The 21441-nt window shown below is 40.6% G+C and overlaps 1 protein-coding gene and 1 long non-coding RNA gene across 5 annotated transcripts in view; one reads left to right on the forward strand and one right to left on the reverse strand.

Annotated features, from left to right (window-relative positions):
• Positions 1 to 21441, forward strand: part of PTN (pleiotrophin) — a 96365-nt gene that overhangs the window by 73412 nt on the left and 1512 nt on the right. For both annotated transcript variants that reach the window (XM_004272163.2, XM_012533898.3), the window contains exons 2-4: positions 112 to 227; positions 1111 to 1284; positions 3456 to 3617. In XM_004272163.2, the coding sequence (XP_004272211.1) occupies positions 113 to 227; positions 1111 to 1284; positions 3456 to 3617 (451 nt within the window). In that variant the 5' untranslated portion in view covers position 112. The remainder of the gene's footprint in view (positions 1 to 111; positions 228 to 1110; positions 1285 to 3455; positions 3618 to 21441) is intronic.
• The window catches only part of LOC117202303 (uncharacterized), a 28930-nt gene continuing 8089 nt past the window's right edge, over positions 601 to 21441 (reverse strand). Inside the window, exons 4-6 of one of the 3 annotated variants that reach the window (XR_004484541.2) lie at positions 14449 to 14599; positions 13525 to 13696; positions 601 to 693 (exon numbers count right to left, since the gene is read on the reverse strand). This is a non-coding gene — a long non-coding RNA (uncharacterized LOC117202303). Of the gene's footprint in view, positions 694 to 13524; positions 13743 to 14448; positions 14625 to 21441 lie in introns of all 3 variants that reach the window. The other 2 variants (XR_007479376.1, XR_007479377.1) reach the window with 2 other exon arrangements.

Here is a 21441-nt window from a genome sequence, read left to right on the forward strand (position 1 = left end):
GTGCGCTACAACACCATGGCTGTTTTTGCGAATTGTCGGGAGTTATAAGGATGACTATATATAGTTACTTAGGTTGACGCCACCTTCTTCTGTCTCTCTGTTTGTTCCTAGAATGCAGACTCAACAGTACCTGCAGCAGCGTCGGAAATTTGCAGCTGCCTTCCTGGCATTTATCTTCATTTTAGCAGCTGTGGATACTGCTGAAGCAGGAAAGAAAGAGAAACCAGGTAAGCAATATGGTTATGAACACAAAACTCTTCACTGATTAACATCCATCTAATCCTTCCCTCCTTCCCTCCCTCCCTCCTTTTCTTTCTTCCTTTCTTCCCCACTTCCTTCCTTCCAAGTATTTAGAGGAACCTAAGTGACATCCCCTCTGATTCCGCCCCCCACTCTAAGTCCTGAAGTATAGGTGGTGATCATTAACTATTGACTGAAATAATAATCATCATATTAACAGCTACAACATACAGAAAATTGACCAGGAATCAAGTGTTTTACTTATGTTGACACTCTTCCTCAAAAAGAGTCCTGCAAGCAAGTTTTGTTTTATCTCATATTTACAAAGGAGGAAACTGAAGCTTAGGGAGGATAAAGCACCTTTTCTGTGTTGCTCGCAATGTCATAAGGAGGCTGTGGAGCTGAGAGTCTATTACATGTGTGGTCCACCACGTTTAATTTATGCTATTCCATCTATAAGACAGAGAAAGGAACGTTGACATGCATTGAAATGGCTAATCTGACAACTGTTACTTCTCAAAGAATATTTTATCATTTTTTAGGTTTAACTGACTTTGATCATCTTCTCTTTTTCAGAAATGTTTGCTTCTAAAAGGAGATGTCAGCAAATCACTTAGCACAGTCCCTGGCACATAGTAAGAGTTAAATGAATATTAGTTCTAGCTCCTTAGGTTTCTTTCTCCATTCTCTTGGTCATTGGTTGATTCAACCATTCAGCTAACACCTATCGAGTTCCTACTCTTTACTGGACACTGAAGATAGAGGTTAAAAGCACAACCATGCAATTATGGAGCTCAGGAATTAACTTGGTTATATCTAGCAGTTAAAGAGTTTTCTGGACGTTGATTGTTTTTCCTTCTGCCCTTTCAGAAAAGAAAGTGAAGAAGTCTGACTGTGGAGAATGGCAGTGGAGTGTGTGTGTGCCCACCAGTGGGGACTGTGGGCTGGGCACCCGGGAGGGCACCCGGACCGGAGCTGAGTGTAAACAAACCATGAAGACCCAGAGATGTAAGATCCCCTGCAACTGGAAAAAGCAATTTGGAGGTAAATCCCACCCCTTCCGTCCTAGTGATTTAGTTGTCCACCCTGAGATAATTCTGTCATTCTTCCATCAAGCATCTTTTTGAGGTTGACTCTGTTTATTATTTTAACAAGTTTATTTTATCAGATGCAAAATAACCAAGCATCTTGCCTAACCCCAGGTCCCTCATTTTCAATTCTACCAGAATTTGGGGCCAGACAGTTTTTTGTCCTGGAGGGAGGGCTGTCCTGTGCATTGTAGGATAATTAACTGCATCTCTGACTTCTACCCACTAGTTTCTTGTGGCACTCCCCACCTCACCAACTGCACCAACTGAAAATATCTCCAGATATTGCTGCATGTTTCCTTTCGGTGGGCGTGTCAGAATAGTCCCTGACTGAGGCCACTATCTTACCAAAAGGGACAGAAAATATGCCCTTGATCCCTCCTAGCAGTGTTCTCTTTCCTTCTTCTATTTTTAGATTCCTTTGATCTTCCCTTCCTCTTTTCTTACTTATTCTCCTCCTCCTCCAGATCTCTTTCTGTTACTTCCAGGCCCTCTCTCTCTATTTTTTCCCTCCCCACTCTCCACACTGTTTCATAGATTTACTTACCAGATCCAGCAGGGCTACTATGAGCCACTTTTCACAGATTTTCTCTCCCTGACTATTGCCAGTTTCATGCTGACCTCATCTCCTTATTTGAGAAGGAATCTTTCACACTTCCAACTTTAAACCCACCACTGAACACCCAAATTGCCTGTTTTTTCACATTCTAGATTCTTTGTCTTTCTCAGCCATAGTGGGACACAATGCCCCAAATATTCTCACTGGTTTACAGAAATGTGCTTTGGCCTATTTATCAATGGAGAAGGATAATGAATATACGTACTATATCTTTTTCATTCTCTACAACCTTTGGGGTTATAACTTTTTATGAATGGAGGTAAATTCTATAAAGGCATGGTGAAATTCAGATACATTTGATCTTAAATTCTATATGGGTACCCTAAAGAACTACACGCAAAATGTCCTAAAAAGTGTGTCTTAAAGGTCTTATACCTAGAATATATAAAGAGCTCTCAAAACTAACAATCCAATTAGAAAGTGGGCAAAAGACATGAACAAACATTTTACTGAAGAGGATATATAGGTGGCAAATAAACACCTGAAAAGATGTTCACCATCTTTTCTCCATTAGGAAAATGCAAACGAAAACCAAGAGACATCACTATATACTACACACCTATCAGAACAGCTAAAATTAGAAATAACATCAGTTGCTAGCGAGGATGCAGAGAAACTAGATCACTCATACATTGGTGATGGGAAGACAGAATAGTAGAGCCACACTGGCAAAGAGTATGGCAGTTTTTCACAAAACTGAACTTGTGTTTACCATACAATGCAGTGGTTTCACTCTTAGGCATTTATCCTAGAGAAATGGAAATTTATGTTCTTATAAAAACCTATACATGAACGTATATAGCAGCTTTAGCGGTTACCAAAAGTTGGGAATGACCCAGATAATCTTTCAACTGGTGAATGGTTAAACAAACTGTGGTACATCCATACCATGGAGGATTCCTCAACAATGAAAGGAACAGACTATTGATTAATACAACTTGGAGGGACCTTCAGGAAATTTTGCTGAGCAAAACAAGCCAGTCTCAAAAGATTACATACTGTATGATTCCGTTTATATAACATTCGTAAAATGACACAATTACAGAGGTGGAGAACAGATTAGTAATTGCCAAGGGTTAAGGAGGTAGGAAAGGAAGAAGAAAGTTAAGTTCTGACTGTAAAAGGATAACCCGAGGGACCCTTGTGTTAGAAGTTGTTTGAATACTAACGGTGGGGGTACTCACTCTTACCTACACATGTGATAAAGTCACAGAGGATTAAATGTGCACACGTACATATACACAAATGAGTGCAGGTGAAACTGGGGAAACCTAAATAACATCTATGGACTGTGTCCACGTCAATTTCCTGGTGGCGCTATTGGACTATAGCTATGCAGGATATCACCACTGAGGGAAACTGGGTGCAGGGCATATGGGATCTCTCTGTATTATTTCTTGCATGTGAACCTACAATTACCTCACTACGAAAAGTTAACAGAAGTGTCTATTTTCATGGCACTCCAAGAGGAACTCACAGATTTCTGTTTGGTCCTACCCTGCCTCTAGCGGAGTGCAAATACCAGTTCCAGGCCTGGGGAGAATGTGATCTGAATACGGCCTTGAAGACCAGAACTGGAAGCCTGAAGCGAGCCCTCCACAACGCTGACTGTCAGAAGACAGTCACCATCTCCAAGCCCTGTGGCAAACTGACTAAGCCGAAACCTCAAGGTAGGTTCCTGCCTTTGAACCATAATTTTTTTTTTTTTTTAAAGAAGATGTTGGGGGTAGGACTTTATTAATTAGTTAATTTATTTTTGCTGTGTCGGGTCTTTGTTTCTGTGCGAGGGCTTTCTCTAGTTGTGGCAAGCAGGGGCCACTCTTCATCGCGGTGCGCGGGCCTCACTATCGCAGCCTCTCTTGTTGCGGAGCACAGGCTCCAGACGCGCAGGCTCAGTACTTGTGGCTCACGGGCCTAGTTGCTCCGCGGCATGTGGGATCCTCCCAGACCAGGGCTCGAACCCGTGTCCCCTGCATTAGCAGGCAGATTCTCAACCACTGCACCACCAGGGAAGCCCCTGAACCATAATTTTAATCTGAGTGGATTGACAGACTCAGGCAGGATCTTCAGATGTGCAAACTCAAATTTTCCAGAAGAAAATCTTGGGTGAATTACCTTTAGAGGGGGACTGAGAAAGGCTCATATATTGAGCATCGTGCATGTACTTTTCAGTAGGCAATTGATGAATTCAAATTGAAGTCCTCTGCACAGATGGGGGCATAGGAACAGTCTCCTCGCACAAATAAACAACTTAGCAAAACAGGCCAATTAAGACAGCTGCATGGTGACTATATATTTCAAGCCCTAAATCAGGACTACATCCTGACAAGTATGGACAAACTTAGAAAGATCAAGAGGCTGAAAATGAAAAGTCAAGCCTCTCCTAGATTATCAACATATATAGTTTTCATGAAATCAGTTAAATTATTTTATATTTTTTCCTTTTTCTACCACATAACTTGATAGGTTCTGTATTTCTAATATTTTTTTCAGAGCCTTCATATTTGTTTAGTTAGATTAGCTTACCACCTACATTTATCATGGAATTTCAGAATTACACAGAGCTATCTTTCTATCCATTCCCAGACAGTCAGACTCTGCTCTCATGCTGGAGAAAGTAAACCAAACCAATTATCACGGCCATGGTTTCATACAAATAGAATCCCAGCTGAGGGAAGACAAAGAGGTGTTAAACTCTTTTATTTCATTGTTGTATGGGCTGAGTTATTTCCCCCAAAATTCAAATGTTGAAGTCCTAACCCACAGCACCTCAGAATGTGACTGTATGTGGAGATAGAGCCTTTAAAGAGGAGATTAGAGTTAAATGAAGTCATACGGGTGGGCCTATTCCAATATGACTGGCATATAAGAAGAGGAGGTTAGGACACAGACGGACACACAAGGAAGACCATGTGAAGACACAGGGAGAAGACAGCCATCTACAAGCCAGTGAGCAAGGCCTCAGAAGAAATCAGCCCTGCTGACATCTCGATTTTGGACTTCTAGCCTCCAGAACTGTGAGAAAATCAATTTCTATTATTTAAGTCACGTACTCTTTGGTTCGGTGTATGGCAGCCCTAGCAAATGAATACAGTGGGCCTCAGTGAACTCTGCATTAAAATATCTCCTTGGCCTTTGCTCATTTTTGATTCTAAAATGGACCTGAAAATTCATATGGGCTAGATTAATTATAAGGAGAAACTCAGAAAAATGAAGATGAAATCCATAATAAATGAATATAAGAATATCCCCAGCAACTGGGGAGGATTGGCTGACTTGCCACTGATGGTCAGGAAGGACCCCTTTCACAGGCCTCACTCTTTTAGCCTCTGATGAGGTGGTCCATAGAAATGGTTACCTCCAACTTCAGGATGGCTAGAAGCAGGGTGGACCTGCAGGTGCATGTCTAGGATTCAGGCTGCTCTTTCCAGAGCATGGAAGCCTCTGCTGATTGTAGTGCATATTTGGAAGGCACGACGTGGGGCTAGGGTCAGTGCGCTGAGTTCGTGTGCCAGCTGTACAAATGTCACTCATCTGGAGACAACTATACAGATCTAATGGAAATCAGTGGCCTTATCTATTCAGTGAGATAGTCCCCAAAGTGGAAGAACTAACAGATACAGTTTTCAAAGTAATTGATTTTTAACCTAGTCAGAGAACCAACATCTTCAGCATAAATACAGAGTAGGAAAAGAAAGAAAAGGGATTGAAGACGTCTCTATGTTCCAGTCCAGTGGTTCTCAACCTGGGCTGCACAATTTTCTATGGGAACTTATAAAAGTCCCAGTACCCAAGTATAACCCAGACCAACTAAATCAGCATCAGTCATTTTGAAAATTAAAATGTTCTTTAGGAGATTTCAGTGTCAACTAAAATTGAGACTTACTGCTCTAGTGTGAACTTCATAGACACACACACACACACACACACACACACACACACACACACACACAAGCGCACATGCCATCCTTGTTCTCTCCTGTGGTGAGAGAAACTGCAGCTTAATGGATGGGGAGGAAAAAAATGGGATCGTGATTAAGTCGGTGGTGGCTGATGGTGGGGCTGGGTGAACATGGAGAATGTTGAAAAGCTTGGAATACATCGGACAAAATGGGAACGTGATTAAAAAAGACTCCTCAGGATATTTGATAAATACATTAAGTGGGGCTCCTTTTTAATTGGACTGGTGAATAGTTCACCGTTTTACATTTCCCATTTAGTGATATGTAATGAAGGTTAAAAGTCTGATTCAGGCTTGAAAAATAGTGGTAAAAATATTTCAAGTTGTGTAGACAGTCTGTAATTTTTTATGTCAAAAATTAAGGTAGATAATTAATTGAAAATGGAATTACCCTGAGGTCTGTATTTCACATTACCAGTTATGCATTTCGTAGGTCATTAAAATGTAATCTTCTTTTTGTGCCTAACATACCTTTGTTAAAACTAACCTTTTCCCTCTCAGCAGTGGAGGGTTCTATGAATCCTGTTTTGGCACCAGGAACTCTGCACAAAGAATAATCTTATCCTACGAGTTGAGCTAGGGAGACATGTCAGATAGAAGATTTTCTTAATGGGATTCACTCACACTTTCCATGACATATGTTTCCTGGTTTAAGTAAAATGTAACAGGTGGCATGTGTGGGTTTCATATATATATTTATACCATTTTTCTCAAATAATCATGAATGGATATTACAGCTTTCCCTGTGTGAACTTCTGCACTTAAGATAGCTCCTTTATTTCTGATCAATGGAAAAACAAGTAATAAGATGGAATCTCTATTATGATTAGTATTGTTCTGTTTCTAATCTCACGCCTTGCTTTAAGTGTTTTACATATATTATCTCATAAAAATTCCATATTTCCTTGCAAGTAAATAGTGGTATGAAGGAAACTGAGGAACCCTGGTTAATTTATTCAATATCTGCCCAGGGTTACGTCTCTAATAAATGACAGAGTCCACATTTGGTTGACTCTAAATTCATTTTCTCTTTTATACTCTGCAGATTTCTCACTTAATCTCATATGAGTATAAGGTAACCTCCATGAGTTTATTTTCCTTTGAAATAGGAGAAGGTGAGGTTTGTAAAGCCCAATACTGATGTGCAGGATGATGCCCAAATGGAAGAAGACAATCTCTAGGACATTATTTCTAAAACTGTTATGAAAGATATCTCCCAGAGCATAAGTTTCAGGAGGATGGGGACCTGGTCTATTTTGTTCTCCACTGTATCCCTTTTGCTTAGAACATGGAGCAGCACATAGTTAAGTGCTGAATAAATATTTGTAAAATAAATAAATGCTAAAAGAGGAGAAAAAGGTTTTGTACACTAGATCCACCAAAGACTGGTGGAAGCTGTAGTAAAGAAGTCATTTAAGCAAATTTTTCTCAAAGTTATACAATAATAAATTAGTTTCTTCCTTTATTCAGGAAAGAATAAGTCATCAATGCTCTCTCCTATTTTAGCTCAGGACATGAAAAAGACAGAGGGAGGTAGGGAACCCGCTAATTTTGACTCGGGCACTGTCATAGGCACTCCTCATCATTTAATTTATTTTATTTTATTATTTCTTTTATTGGGATATAGTTGTTTTACAATGTTGTGTTAGTTTCTACTGTACAGCGAAGTGGAGTTCTCTGTGCTATACAGTGGGTTCTCATTAGGGATCTATTTTATACGTCTTAGTGCATATATGTCAATCCCAATCTCCCAATTCATCCCACCCCTCCTTCACCCCTTTGTGTCCATACGTTTATTCTTTACTTCTGTGTCTCTATTTCCTCCTTGCAAACCAGTTCATCTGTACCATTTTTCTAGATTCCACATATATGCGTTAATATACGATATTTGTTTTTCTCTTTCTGACTTACTTCACTCTGAAGGCCAGTCTCGAGGTCCATCCACGTCTCTACAAATGACCCAATTTCTTTCCTTTTTACCTCATCAGTTAATTTAACTTGAAGCTTAATTTAAGCTTCAAAGCAACACTATGTAGTGTATTTTATTTATCCTACTTTATATATAAGAAAACACAGGCTCAGAGAGGTTAAGCAACTTGCCCGAGGTTTCACAGCTTGTAAGTGTTGAAACCAGGATTCAAATTCAAAGTCAGACTGACTCAGAAGACCCACTGCCTTTTCAATCGCACTGTGCTGCCACTAGGTTTTACAAACTCATGAAACTCTGGTAGTATTAGATAAATCTCAATTCCTAGACTCATTACATGGTAGAGCATCTGGGGACCTTGCCTGTGATTGATGGGACCCTCATGTAACAAATGAGGACAAAAAAAATCAGTGATTCATCCAAGTCCCCCTATTGTTGAGTAGCAGAATCAGTTCCAGGTTTTGTGCTCTTTTGACATCATTATTCTGCCTTTTTAAACCCAGTCACCAACCTTATAGCTAGCATGTACCTTTTTTTCGCCACACATCATTATCCTTCTCATGAAACACATCATCAGGTTCTGGGATTTTTTTGTCTGTTTTTTTTTGTTTTATAAAACTCTTTCGCTCAGTTACTGGCCTCTTGTTTTGGGAAATGGTAGTGGATCAATATGCAAACTGCATGATTTTCAGTGTGAAAAACATGCTCTTTAAATTTTAGAATGGAATAGAAAGATGTTGGTAAGGCTGTGACAACCCAGCATGAAATTGAGGAAAGATGGGAAAACATCCCCCTTGGGGGATAATCGTTGTGACTTGATTATTAACAAGGCTAAAAGATTAAAAGACTTGCTTGGGGAGAGGAGAGAACGGACACATGGACACAGGGGGAGAGGGGGAGGGTGGGATGAATTGGGAGATTAGTTTTGACATAAATACACTACCATGTGTAAAACAGATAGCTAGTGGGAACCTGCAGTTTAGCACAGGGAGCTCAGCTCAGTACTCTGTGATGACCTATATGGACGGGATGGTGGGGGGGGAATGGGAGGGAGGTCCAAGAGGGAGGGGAGATATGTATACATAGAGCTGATTCATTTCATCGTATAGCAGAAACTAACACAACATTGTAAAACAATTATACTCCAATTAAAATAAAATAAAGTACTGGGAAACAAAAAAGACATGCTTGGGGAGAGGAGGCGCTTAATATCTAGAATTGCCATCTAAACTTTGGGAAATTACTAAATTACTAAATATCTCACTTGCTTTGGTTAAAAATTGTCTTAAAATTCATTACACTCCATTCTAACAGCATTACCTTTTGAGGTAAAGAAGTGGTCCTTCCTATGGCTGTGTCAATATTGTACAAACTCTATTCTCTAGCCTTGGTCCACACTTTCAGTGATACCAGATATCAGGTTGGAAATCCTTATCTAAAGGTTCTCTTGTGTTGGAATCCCACTTAATCTGAAGAGAGGTTTTAGTCATTCACTTCTATATTATATACACAGAAGAAGGGAGACTACTGATATTCTAATGTAGACAGAAGAATTGAAAGATGCAAAATTGGAATGTAGCTTTCCTGGGGATGGGGACAGATTGCTCTGGGGAAGGTCATTGATTGACTGAAAGGTTACAACTGGAATTTGCTTAATTGCTGCCAGAATCCGGCAGGGAGAAATTGGTGAGCAATTGTGTGGGCTCTTGAGATTTTAATTTCTTAGGAAAAGAGATTGAGAGCATTAATTTAAATTTTTCATTAAGAAAATCCCGTACCTGTCAGAGTTTTTAGCCGCAGCAAGATCTTTTCTAACTAATGAAGCAGAAAGGGGTTGATTGAAGAGTATTATATCGCTCACAGAATCTCTACAAGGGCCAGAGGATTTGACTTGGATCCATCAATACAGCAGAGAAGGCAAAAGATTCAAGAGAAATGTCTAATCACACCATACGTGACTGATATAGCAGAGACCCTCTTGCTGAAATTACCCACTGCTCAGCACATATAATACTAAGAATTGGACACTGGAAACTTCACCTTCCCTGTACCCCTAAAACCAGACACGTCCACCTCTTTTCTTGCCAAAATGTCCAATATCCCCAAATTTGGCCTTATTTTCTACTTGTTCACTTCTCCCTCTAAGACTCATTTAAGAGTGCCTGCATGGTAGAAAGTAGGTCACATATAAAATTCTGTTGTAAGAGCGTCTGGGAAATGTCTATAACTTTCCAAACTCTGCCTGTAAGTATGAGAAGAGAGGCTGAAAGGGATTTGAATTGCTCTTTAGTAAGTGATCCTTCAGGGAGTATGTGTTGGAGTATATCATCAGACCTACCCCTCTCTCCTGTGGGGCTAGAAGAGGCATTGATGACATTTCTTGGAGAGAAAGCTGCCCGGAGTAATCATATTGTAGTAATCTACAGTTGAGTACCCAACTGTAGAGAGAGTTAGGTCTTTCCTTCTTGGAACCACCAGTCATTCTTTGTTGAGTCATTTCAGTCTTTTCAGTTTGAAAATAATGCACAGGAGTAACTGAGCTGTGGCCAGTCTGGGCTGACAGTGCTATATCAAAGAGCAGAGCAGAGAACCCTTCGGAGGGCAAATAACTGTTCTCCAAGCCACAAGTGTTTCTCAGTGGTCCCCCTGGAGGATGGACTCACTGTAGAATTAGAAGATGGCCGAGCTGAATGGGACTCAGGATGGGCCCTTCTGTGGGGAAGCTGTGGTCCTGCAGGCAGTGCTGTCTGTGGGAGCAGGTACAGCCCAGGGGAGCGGGCTGCTGGTAGCGATCACCAGAGTGCAGAGTCAAAGATGCGGCCCAGGTGGGGGCTTGTGTGGAAGGCACCTCGGTGAACTGAGATTTTCCTACAGGTGCCACAAGTGATACAGGCTAATGATCATCTTGGATCGTTCTAGAATCTTGAGCTATCATTGACCTGGAAATTATTAGTTGCTTTATAAACAAGATACATAAATACTGTGAAGTATTGTGAAACTCCTTTTGATACTGACAGGCCAGCTTGGCATATATCTGCTTCCAAGTTTGCCTGACAGAAGGGTATTCACAAATGGTTTCTGGGGTGGGCAGAGGGAGAAGCACATGGATGGACGTCTGTGCACAGGTGGTCCAGGCAACAGTGTTAATCCCTCTTGCTGTCCTGTCCACCAATTCATGCTCTGCTGGTACCAAGTCCTCGTTAAACTTGCCTGCTCTCGATAACCCTGATTCCTTTCAGTTCTTCCCAGCTATTTCTAGAAGTTTTGCCATGTCGCTGCTCTCTCTTTTTGGATGATTTCCTAGCCCTCTCAGGTTTGGCAATTCATCTTTGAAGATCAAAAGGACAGCAACCATTTAAGTGTGAGATTCAGCTGTGTGCAGGACACAGCGTTTAGCAACTGATCATTAAATGGGAAAGGGGGTCAGTAAAGTGATACTCCCAGCATTCTCAATTCTCTCCCGCTAAGTAGATTCTTTTGTTAGTTCTTTTAAAGATAAAAGATGCTCCCCAACATTTCTTTCTATTTTCTGGGCTCTGACATCCCTTGGGAATGAGCATGCAGCCCTCTGTGGATGAGCTTTGCTAGGCTGAGAGACTTTTAACTGTGTTGAGAGAGGTGAATGCACAGAATCCCACTGTAGGCCAGCCTGGAACGTGCTCCCTCCCCTCTAAGACCCCTGATGGGGTTGATGGCTGCTGCCCTTGCGTTTCACCAGAAAGAGGCAGCCTGGGGCATCTTATATGGGGATTTTGTTCTTTTTGATCAGAGGGAAACACTCTTATTCAGTTTGGCCTCAAGGTTTTCATTTCTTTTTTATTCTGCTTGTGGAAATCTCTGAATGTCTATTTTATTTCCCATCCATGATACTGTTCTTGAAGTGAGAAAATCTAATTCTGCAACTTTCTTATTAGAATATCTGTTTTGTCTTCTGTAAACTAAAGTCTTCAATGAATATCTCATAGCACTATTGTAAAGATGAAGTAATTTATGTAAAAATGCCTGATAAATGTGCAGTATTTTTCAGACTGTTTCCTTCCTTCCAAATGGATTTCTTGAGGTGGGCGTTTCCCTCAGCACATTTTCAGGCAAAAGAATTATGGTGATTACAATGGTAGTAATTATAGTTAATATTTCATGAGAGCCTAGTAGGTTTTGATTATAGCTGGGTACATTGCTCATACATTGTGTCATTGAATATTCACAAAAACTCTGTGAAACAGTTACTATGATCATCCCCAATTTTATGTATAAGGAAACTATGGCTTAGAGAAGTGAGATGCCTAGTGTAAGGTGATACAGCTAATAGGCAGAGGAGCCAGGACTTAAATACAAGGCAGCCTGACTCTAGATCTCCTGCATTATGTACAGCTCCTACCCCTGTATCTATTCAACATGGGCATCTCAGCTTCTTATCTAAGAAAGGTAATGAATTTCAGACCCACTTATTCTTCCTAAAATCCCTCTTTTATCCTCACTTCCACCAGCAACAGAATCAGATCCTGGCTCGTTAGCAGGACGTGATCATCCAGTTTGGCTCCTGCTGGATCCTTGTTCCTGGCGTTGCCCGTATACTCTGCCTCAGCCACATCAAACTCCCAGCAACGGCCGAACAGGCCCTGAACTCTTATATGGCCATTTCTCTGCACCTATGGTTGTAGAAACCTGGAACTTGTTCTCCTTCTTCTCTACTTCATACATTTCATTCTGTAAAACCCAGCTCGTTCATTGAGCAAGTATTTATGGAGTGGGTTCTATAGGCTAGAGTTAGCACCAGGGATAAATCAGTGACCTATATGGACCTATAGTGCAATAGGAAAAACAGGAGGATAAATCCCAATGTACTGCTCAGAGTACAAAGGCTATGAAAGAGAGCAGCATGCTGTCCTTTGGCATTGTTTCCAATTTATTCATTTATTTATAAAATCTATTAAGAGCCTACAGTGGTAAAGGTTGTATGTTAGGTGCTACTGATATTAAACAAGTTTCCTTCCCTCTTACTGCTATGTTCTAGTGGTGGTGGTGGGTAGATAATAGTGACCAAAATAAATAACTAGTAATTAAAATTAGAACTACATATTAGAGTAAGTGGTCTTAAAATCTAAAGAGCCAACTGTCAGAGTGACCAAAAGGGAAGGGGGCTAAGTTAGATAGAGTAACTGGGGAAAGCTCCTTTGAGAGGTAACTTTTGAACTTGGACTTGAAGACATAGAGCAGCTAGCCATACTAATGTTCTAAATGAAACAAGGGGAAGTTCAAAGTCCTGAGGCCAAAAAGAGCTTGTTTTGTTCAAGGATTAGAAAAGAGATCAATATGAGAACTTGCCAGACTTCCCTTCCCGAGCCTTGAGTTGCTGCCTTTTCTCCGAGGGCTGGCTCCTCTGATAAGACTTTCATCCCTGCCTCTGCCGTGAGTGCATGTCTGCCTTGCCCTACCCTGAACCTCTTGAGGTCAGGAGCCACAGCCCATTCCCCTTTGCAAGTTACCACATCTCATGTCCCTAGTCCCTGAGAGGAGCTCAACGTATAGTACCGACTTGATGAATGAATGATGTGTCCAACTAAACTGTCCTGGTCTGGCTCGCTAGAGCACATCATTCATTCATTGGCTGCCAAAAAATGCATAGAGAAATCACAGTTAAAGCACAGTTAAAGCACAGTTAATCACAGTTAAAGCACAGGACACTCACCTGGAAGAAGAGTCACCTGGGTGTTTTACTCCCATCCTTATTAAAAAAATTTTGTTTCTAATGGCTGGGACAGACGTGAGGACCAGGAACTATAAATGTTTGTCGAGTTTACTTCATGCTATGTGTCTGCTTCCATCTCCCTTGGCAAATTCCATGCTCAGAGGCTCATTAGCTGTGCACACACAAAACAGCTATGTAATAATTAGCATCAAGGAAGGCTGCATAACAGAACAATGTCTGCACTAATTAGATACTGGGTTGAGAGACCTTCTTTTTATTTCCCCCTGAAGCTTCTGCATTCCTCCTTTCCAACTTTTGCTTTGTGTTTTAGGTTTTAGCTATTATCATCAGCATTTCTTGAGCATCACAAAAGTAGTTGCTATTTACTGAGTATTTACAACGTGACAGGCACTATACTAAGCCCTTAGCATGCATTGTCTCACTTGGTCCCCACCAAAGCCCCAAGGAGTTTGGTTCGCATTTTACAAAGGAGGACACTAAGGTTGCAACTTGCACAAGGTCACTAGCCAGTGAGGGGTCAGGCTTGAACTTGAAGTCAGGACTGTGTCCAGAGTTCTTTTCTATTATACCAGTTCTTCCTAAACTGAGTGCTTCCTATGGGATCTCTTTGGGTATTGTAAAATAAATGAATAGTTTTGGTTTCTGTTTTAACGATAATTCTAAAACATCGGTATAAGCGTGTTTGGGGTCATTTACGATTGAGTCATGTCAGATAATTTTTGACTCAAGCTTGTCTTTGTGTAATGATTGGATGGGAGCAAATGATAACTTTTAGTGCTGCAGTTCTCAAGCTGGGGTCCTCTAAAGGGGTTGAGTTCCTCCAGAGTAAGACACAGCAGTGCAATGCACCCTGTTACACTCAGTGGCCTCCAAGGCTTGACCCAGGGCTCGATTCAGGGCTACCTTCTCTCCACTGTGAGATTCGTAGAGATGCTGGTGCTTCCCCAGGATCCATGGCGCCGGTGTCCTGGTGACAAGTGCTGCTAGCAGAGATAACTCTGCATGCTCTCCGTGACTCCAGCCAGCTCGGTCCTGATGCAAAGCCTTCAGGAACCTACAGGGAAATCAAAGCGGGCTGGCTGTTGCTCAGCGCACAGACAGGGAAGAGAAAAGAAGACTTTTTCAGGAGGAAAGAACAGTATCTGTAGAGAGCTCATCAGAAATCCAGAGAGCAGGGAGCAGGTAAACATTTTTCTGGTGTCCTCCTTCTGGGTCACACAGGGGGCAAGGCCCAGAGCTCTTTGCCGCAGGCTCACGCATTCACAGCACTCGCTTTCGCAAGGCAAAAATAATTGCAGGAATTATTTTCATTCCACAGAAAACAGGACAACTTTATTTTCAGGTCTTTGCCCAGATGCACAAGAGTAATAAATTAAGCTGCTGTGAAGGCTGCTGTCTAAAAAAATGTAGAGAAGTCGACAGGAATCTCCTCAGATCTAACCGCTGCTGCTGCTGTAGACAGGGCGTTGGGTGGATGGGGGTGGAAGGAATCAAGTAATGGGGAAACGTAGCTCACCTGCTGGAAATCTGGAGGCCAAGGGTGGAGACGGGTGAGTGGATTAATGCAGAGAGCATTGTGAAACCATTAATGAGCATCAATCCTAGATTGTGCAGTGCCAAAGTCACATATTCAAATGATGTTATTTAAAATGTGGGGAACCGATTTTTTTAAAACGTAAGAATAAACACATATATTTTGCATCTCTACAGCTAATGAGGGTGATCCGAAGGATATACAAAAATGAAAAGTAGTGTGAAGTCTAGTTCACTGCTGTAACAAAGTACCGTAAACAACAGAAATTAATTTTTTCACAATTCTGGAGGCTAGAAGTCTGAGATCAAGGTTTCAGGAGGGTTGGTTCCATCTGAACACCACGAGGGAAGGGTCTATTCCAGGCCTCTTTTCTTGGTTCATAGATGGCTGTCCTCTCCCTGTGCCTTCACATCGTTTTCCCTCTGTGCATATCTGTGTCCAAATTTCCTTAGGGCCCACTCCAATGACCTCATTTTAACTGAATTACCTCTGTAAAGACCCTTGTCTCCAAATATGTTCACACTCTGAGGTATCGGGGTTAGGAATTTAACATGAATTTTTGAGGGGGACATAATTCAGCCCATAATGACTGATTCATATATATATAATATATATATTATATATAATATATATATAAAAATATATATAATATATATATAAAACAACTGATTCTTATATATATTTATACATATACCAAAAAATTTCATTTGAGAGTGAATAAAAAATGATTTATTGAGCTGTACTTACCGAGCTTTTAAATATTCTAGAGTTCAAGCTTTTCCCCTTTTTCATAAATCATAATTTGAGTTTCCAGTAACACCAGTTATATAATATTAAACATCAGATATGGTAATAGAAAAGTAACGATGTGCTAAGTGGGAATTACTTATTGTTTATAATGATACATTTCATTTCTGACTTGGGCTACAATATAAATTTTAATATTTGTATAATAAGGTAAATTTTCTACCTATGCCTTCATTATTGCAGAAACAAGCTTTTAAACATTTAAATATCATATTAGAAATAAGCGGTCTTCTTTTCTGCTTCTGATGTAGAAGAAGGCAGTTAATCTGTGTGTGGGGAAGTCACTGTCAAGAAGTGTAAGGTGTTGAGAGTGGCCTAGGACTGAAGAAGGGGCAGATGCTTTGCTGAACAGAAGAAACCTACACATTCATTCCCCCATCTAAGGCTGTGTGTGTGTGTGTGTGTGTGTGTGTGTGTGTGTGTGTGTGTGTGTGTGTGTGTGTGTGAGAGAGAGAGAGAGAGAGAGAGAGAGAGAGAGAGAGAGACACGTGGATTTAATTATATCACTCTATTCTAGCTTCTAGAGTTCTGCAAAGTAGCTGGGAGGCGTGGGACGGAGTTAGGGCCAGCAGTATCACCAAGCATGACAGCACATACATACCCCGAGTCTCTAACACAGGTATCAGATTTGCATGCTATTGTACCCGCAAATATACGGGCATAATCATAACCAACATTCCCAGAGCTACCTATGTAAAATCACATTGTTTGAAGAGTTTCACTTGCTTTAGCTATATTTGCCTCTCTTTAATGTTATTTAGCACTTAAAAACCTTTTTTTTGCCCAAAGCTGAAAAAGACAAAATTTAGCAGTCGAAAGTGAATGCAAACACACACACACACATGCGTGTGCACATACATATACACACACGCACAGAGCTTTTTGTTTTCCTTCTGTAACTATCTACAAGTGAGAAAGCCCTGGATTAAAGGATGTACAGATGAAGCAACTCTGATTCCTTTCTTCACTGATCTTCTCTCTTGTGAATTCAGAGGAAAAATCCACAAAAATTTTCAGTTGTTTTTACATTTTCAAACACATGAATAGGTGTAGCTGATACATAAGGACAATGTGAATGTGCTGAGCTCAAAAGAGGGGTTTGACTTGGTGACTCTCTACCTGGTACACACGCACATAGGTCAGATCAGGGAGTAACCCCATCACACTCATGTCTACTGTATAAAGGAAGCACATCCTAGAGATGATTCCTTCCTAGATGGGTTGGAGAAGCCAATAGTTACCTCAACGTTTTCCTTCAAAGAAAAGGAAACGGAGAGACAAGAGGGAAAGAGGCTGAAAAGAGGAGTCTCTGGGTGAAGGGAGAAGGGCTTCATCTACTGATCCAGCGAGAGTTGCTTTGGAAAATAACTGACATGCTTAGGGACTTTTACTAAGCTTGCTTTGGGTGGTTGACGGAATAATTTCCTCACCTCCACGAAATCTTCCGTTAGGTCCACATTAACTCACTGCTGCTCTCATGGCTGAACTTGCTGTTTGGAGGCTGTGCAGTTAAGTGCCGAGTCACCTCTCCAAGTAAATGGGGGCAGAACAGAGGTTCCTCAGAGTCCAGACATATTTTGTTTGTGTCTAGGCACAGATGTATACTATTTTTTATGCACATCTACTTGATGTCAGAAAGCAAACATGTGTAGAAGGGCAGATAATTGGGAGGGAGTTGTAGGTATTGTTATGAAGTAGAATTGATGAGCAGAAAGGAAAGTGGTCAGTGAGGGAAGGAACAGCTGTCAGCACGTGGGCAGCACTGAGTAGCAGCCGCATGCAGGTGGATATGTATGTATAGAGGTAGGTATGTATTCCATACATAATCCTAGAAGTAAATGCATCGAGTCCCTAAAAGAGGAAATGAAGCGAGTGACATTACAGAATAAGAAATCAAAGAGGAAACAACAAATCATGACACAGATGCTGGACCGAACCATATCTGAGAATAATATCTTAAGAACAAAAATCTAACAGATTATGCTTTTGATTTTTAAATATATAGAAATTTCTTCCTGTATCGTGCCACTTAATATTGGGAAGTTTAATGAATGGTGCCCTGCTGGGAAGCCAAGCCAACTAGTGCCTGGGTCCCTGGTGGATCACTGAGCTGTACATTTACAATTCAGCAAGCCTTGTTATCAGTTCTGAGACACAGCTGGCATGGCGCAAGGAATTAGATATTTCCAGGTGACTAGGCAGCTAATTCTTAAATACAGGTGAGTTCCTTTAAATAGGTTCATGAAGCATTAAAAGGGTGTTGGTGGTATCCAGATTTTGGACTTACTTACATTGCGATGTTACTGTTTGTCAGTAATCTGATCCCTTTCCTTCACTCAGTTTTCGTGATTTATTGGATGAGTCGCCGCAGGTCAGCTCTAGGGCTTTCCACGGCGCGCCTCCTGCTGTCCCTGTCTGCTGCTAATCTTGACCTCTGAATCTTCAGTGCCCATTTCTGAGTGTTCATAGCTTCCTCATATAGGAATTCTACCTCTTAGAAGGTACAGATCTCTTTTTCCTAGTCTAATCAATAGTTCCTCCCATCGATTTAATGACCCAAAGCCATTTTATTTGAGTCAGTGGCAAAGAGAGGTTGACTCAGTTAAAATTCAAGCGCCCCTCAAATCTTTTCATCTCTTCATTTTCTTTTTATGTTTTCTGTCTACCCCATAGGTCATGTGAAAGAAAGAAATCAAACCAAGACATTCTCCTCAGAAAATGAGATTAGCTTATCCCAGAATTTTCAACTCTTCTGCTTCATAGAATAACATTTCCTCTCAGGGTGTTCAAAAAAATCTTTAAACTGATGTCTTTCAATGCTCACTCACAACCTTATTTCTTCCATATTTCCCTAATATTGGATATGGGAGTGGGTGTTTACTTGTACCATCCACATGGCAATCCTATTTCTGAAAGGGCCTGTGAATAGATGGAAAAGAGATGATGCATCCTGTTTGATTATTTGCCTTTTGAGAACGAGTTTGCTGTGATCGACTCATATAGGTTGCTGATAAAAATTTAAACTGGTACTTCCTTTCAAGAAAGAAATATGCCAGTATATACCTAGAGCTTTAAAAACATTCTGCCCTTTGATCAAGTAGATCCTCTTCTAATAATTTATACTAAGGCAGAATTTTAACATACAATGATTTGTCTGTAAAAGCACACATTGCACCATTATTCATAATAACAGAAAGTGGGGACACGCCAACTGAGCAGCAAAAGAAGAAAGGTTACAAAAAATAAGGGTGGGCATGTCATAAAGGAATACTACTTGGTCATGTTTCAAAGTATATGCAGTGGCATGAAAACGAATACAGTAGAACTTTTAGTATAATATACTTTATCAACTGTCAGTATGTTCCTAGTTTAAACTATATATTACATATATGTATAGAAAGGAAACATAAATAGAACCTGTTGCTAAAAGTGTTATCTCTATATTGTGAAACCATGGGTAATTTCTTTACCATATGTTTCTTTATTTTCTATATAAGCTGGTATTACTTTTTTTTTTTTTTTTTTTTTAATTGCGGTACGCGGGCCTCTCACTGTTGTGGCCTCTCCCATTGCGGAGCACAGGTTCCGGACGCGCAGGCCCAGCGGCCATGGCTCACCGGCCCAGCCGCTCCGCGGCATGTGGGATCTTCCCGGACCAGGGCACGAACCCGTGTCCCCTGCATCGGCAGGCGGACTCTCAACCACTGCGCCGCCAGGGAAGCCCTAAGTTCTTTGTTGATCATAGATTCCATGATACTATTTAAAAACCCTCATGTAGACAGGATAAAGCTTGAGAGGATATTCACAAGTTTTTTAGACCACAGAGACAAGTAGTGACAAAGCTCATTTTGTTTGTCAGTAAAATGTACGTAAAAGTCACAATGTGAGAAATCAAATTGATCTTATGCAAATACAAACTTCCTTCTTTCCACTACCTTTTACTGGGACTCCTCATTTTTCTATTTATATTGAACCCAGAGTGGACTTAAGGTGTGTAGTGTGTCAAAGGAATGCCATGATGACTTGTCAGTTGCATCAAAAAAATAAATTGATTGATATTATGCAGATTATATGGCAATTGGTTGATTTCTTGGTATTTAGCAAGTTGTTAATTGATGAATATAAAATAAATGTCAGGCTCAGGTAACAGAGAGATGATATGCTCTTGCCTTTACCAAGGAGAACTGAGGAGAGATTCCCATTCCCAAAGTGTTCCCTGAAATGAACAACCTACATTAGTCAGATCAAATAGTGTTCAATATTCAGAATAACTTTAAGTGTTATGAAATAAAATTTTACAAACACCTGATTGGTATGGGATCCATTTACTTACATATGAAATAGGGACATGCTAGCCAAAATATGCAAATTATTGCCCCAAACATCCACTCTACTGGAGAGCTAGAGGATTATAAATTACTGAGGCTTCCCCAGTAAGGGATCTGGAGAAAATCAGACAAGGGAAATCAAAGTTATATTTCAGTTGTCATCTTAGATTATTCCCTGAGGATGCCATTTTAATATACAGCTGTTACTTCAAATGTCAACCAAAGAGTGGGAATTATTAAATGTTCAGACATTATTTGTCCAGAAATTGAAGAGAAAACCTTCTTTGACCTTAGAGCTATCTTTAAACTTGGAGGTTCTGGTCATCTCACCTTTAATAGGTTAAAAAAAGGGAGACTTTTATGATGACAAGTAAAAATAGAAAGAATAAAAAATTGTTACTTCAGTATGGAGAGGGGAAAATGTGAGGATACACATGAACAAAATGAATGCTTGTGAGCCAGCAATTTAGCAAAAGTTTAGCAACTCCTGACCTAGTTGTGTATGTTGCACCCTTGAAGCTTGAGTAAATGAAGTTTAGGACAGTTACTTTGTACAGAAATACTACTTCATCTAATATATGATGGACTTTGGAACTTATCTGAAGAGCTGGTAAGAATGGAAAAAGCTCAAGCTCTATTTAAGTATAAGCTGGGTTTTGTACACCATTCGTGGTTGGTGTCATGTCCCCTCTCATCATAAGCCTTATGACCCTCTTGGACACATGCCCTATGATCTGATGAACAAAGCCCTAATCCCTACTGGCCACTGTTTGCGTCCTGATATTCCTCTGTTGCTTAGCACATTCAATAACCTGCTCAGTGCACATGTCTCGGTGATGACAAAGAGTATTAATCTTACAGAGAAATTACCTCCTGTTCTTAGTCTATTATCACACTAATGATGACTGCTTACCTTTATTTGCACATGTCATTGTGCCATGTTCTGTTCTCAGTGGATTTTATACAACTCATTGAATTTGGATATGAACCCTACGAAGTGGTACTATTCATATGCCCGTTCACAAGTGAGGAACCTGAGACACAGATACACAAATTAACTTTCTCAGAGTCTTATAGTAACTAGTGATGGAGCCAGAATTTAAACTCCAGCAGTCTGGCTCCAGCCCCAAATCCATACATTTCTGCCACTATTGTGGACCAAACGGAGGAAGTATTTTAGCAACATTTAGCAATATCCTTTCGCTCGCTAGCCTGGTGATGCTGACC

Source organism: Orcinus orca, chromosome 9 (assembly GCF_937001465.1).
Source record: "Orcinus orca chromosome 9, mOrcOrc1.1, whole genome shotgun sequence".
Taxonomy (NCBI): Eukaryota; Metazoa; Chordata; class Mammalia; order Artiodactyla; family Delphinidae; genus Orcinus; species Orcinus orca.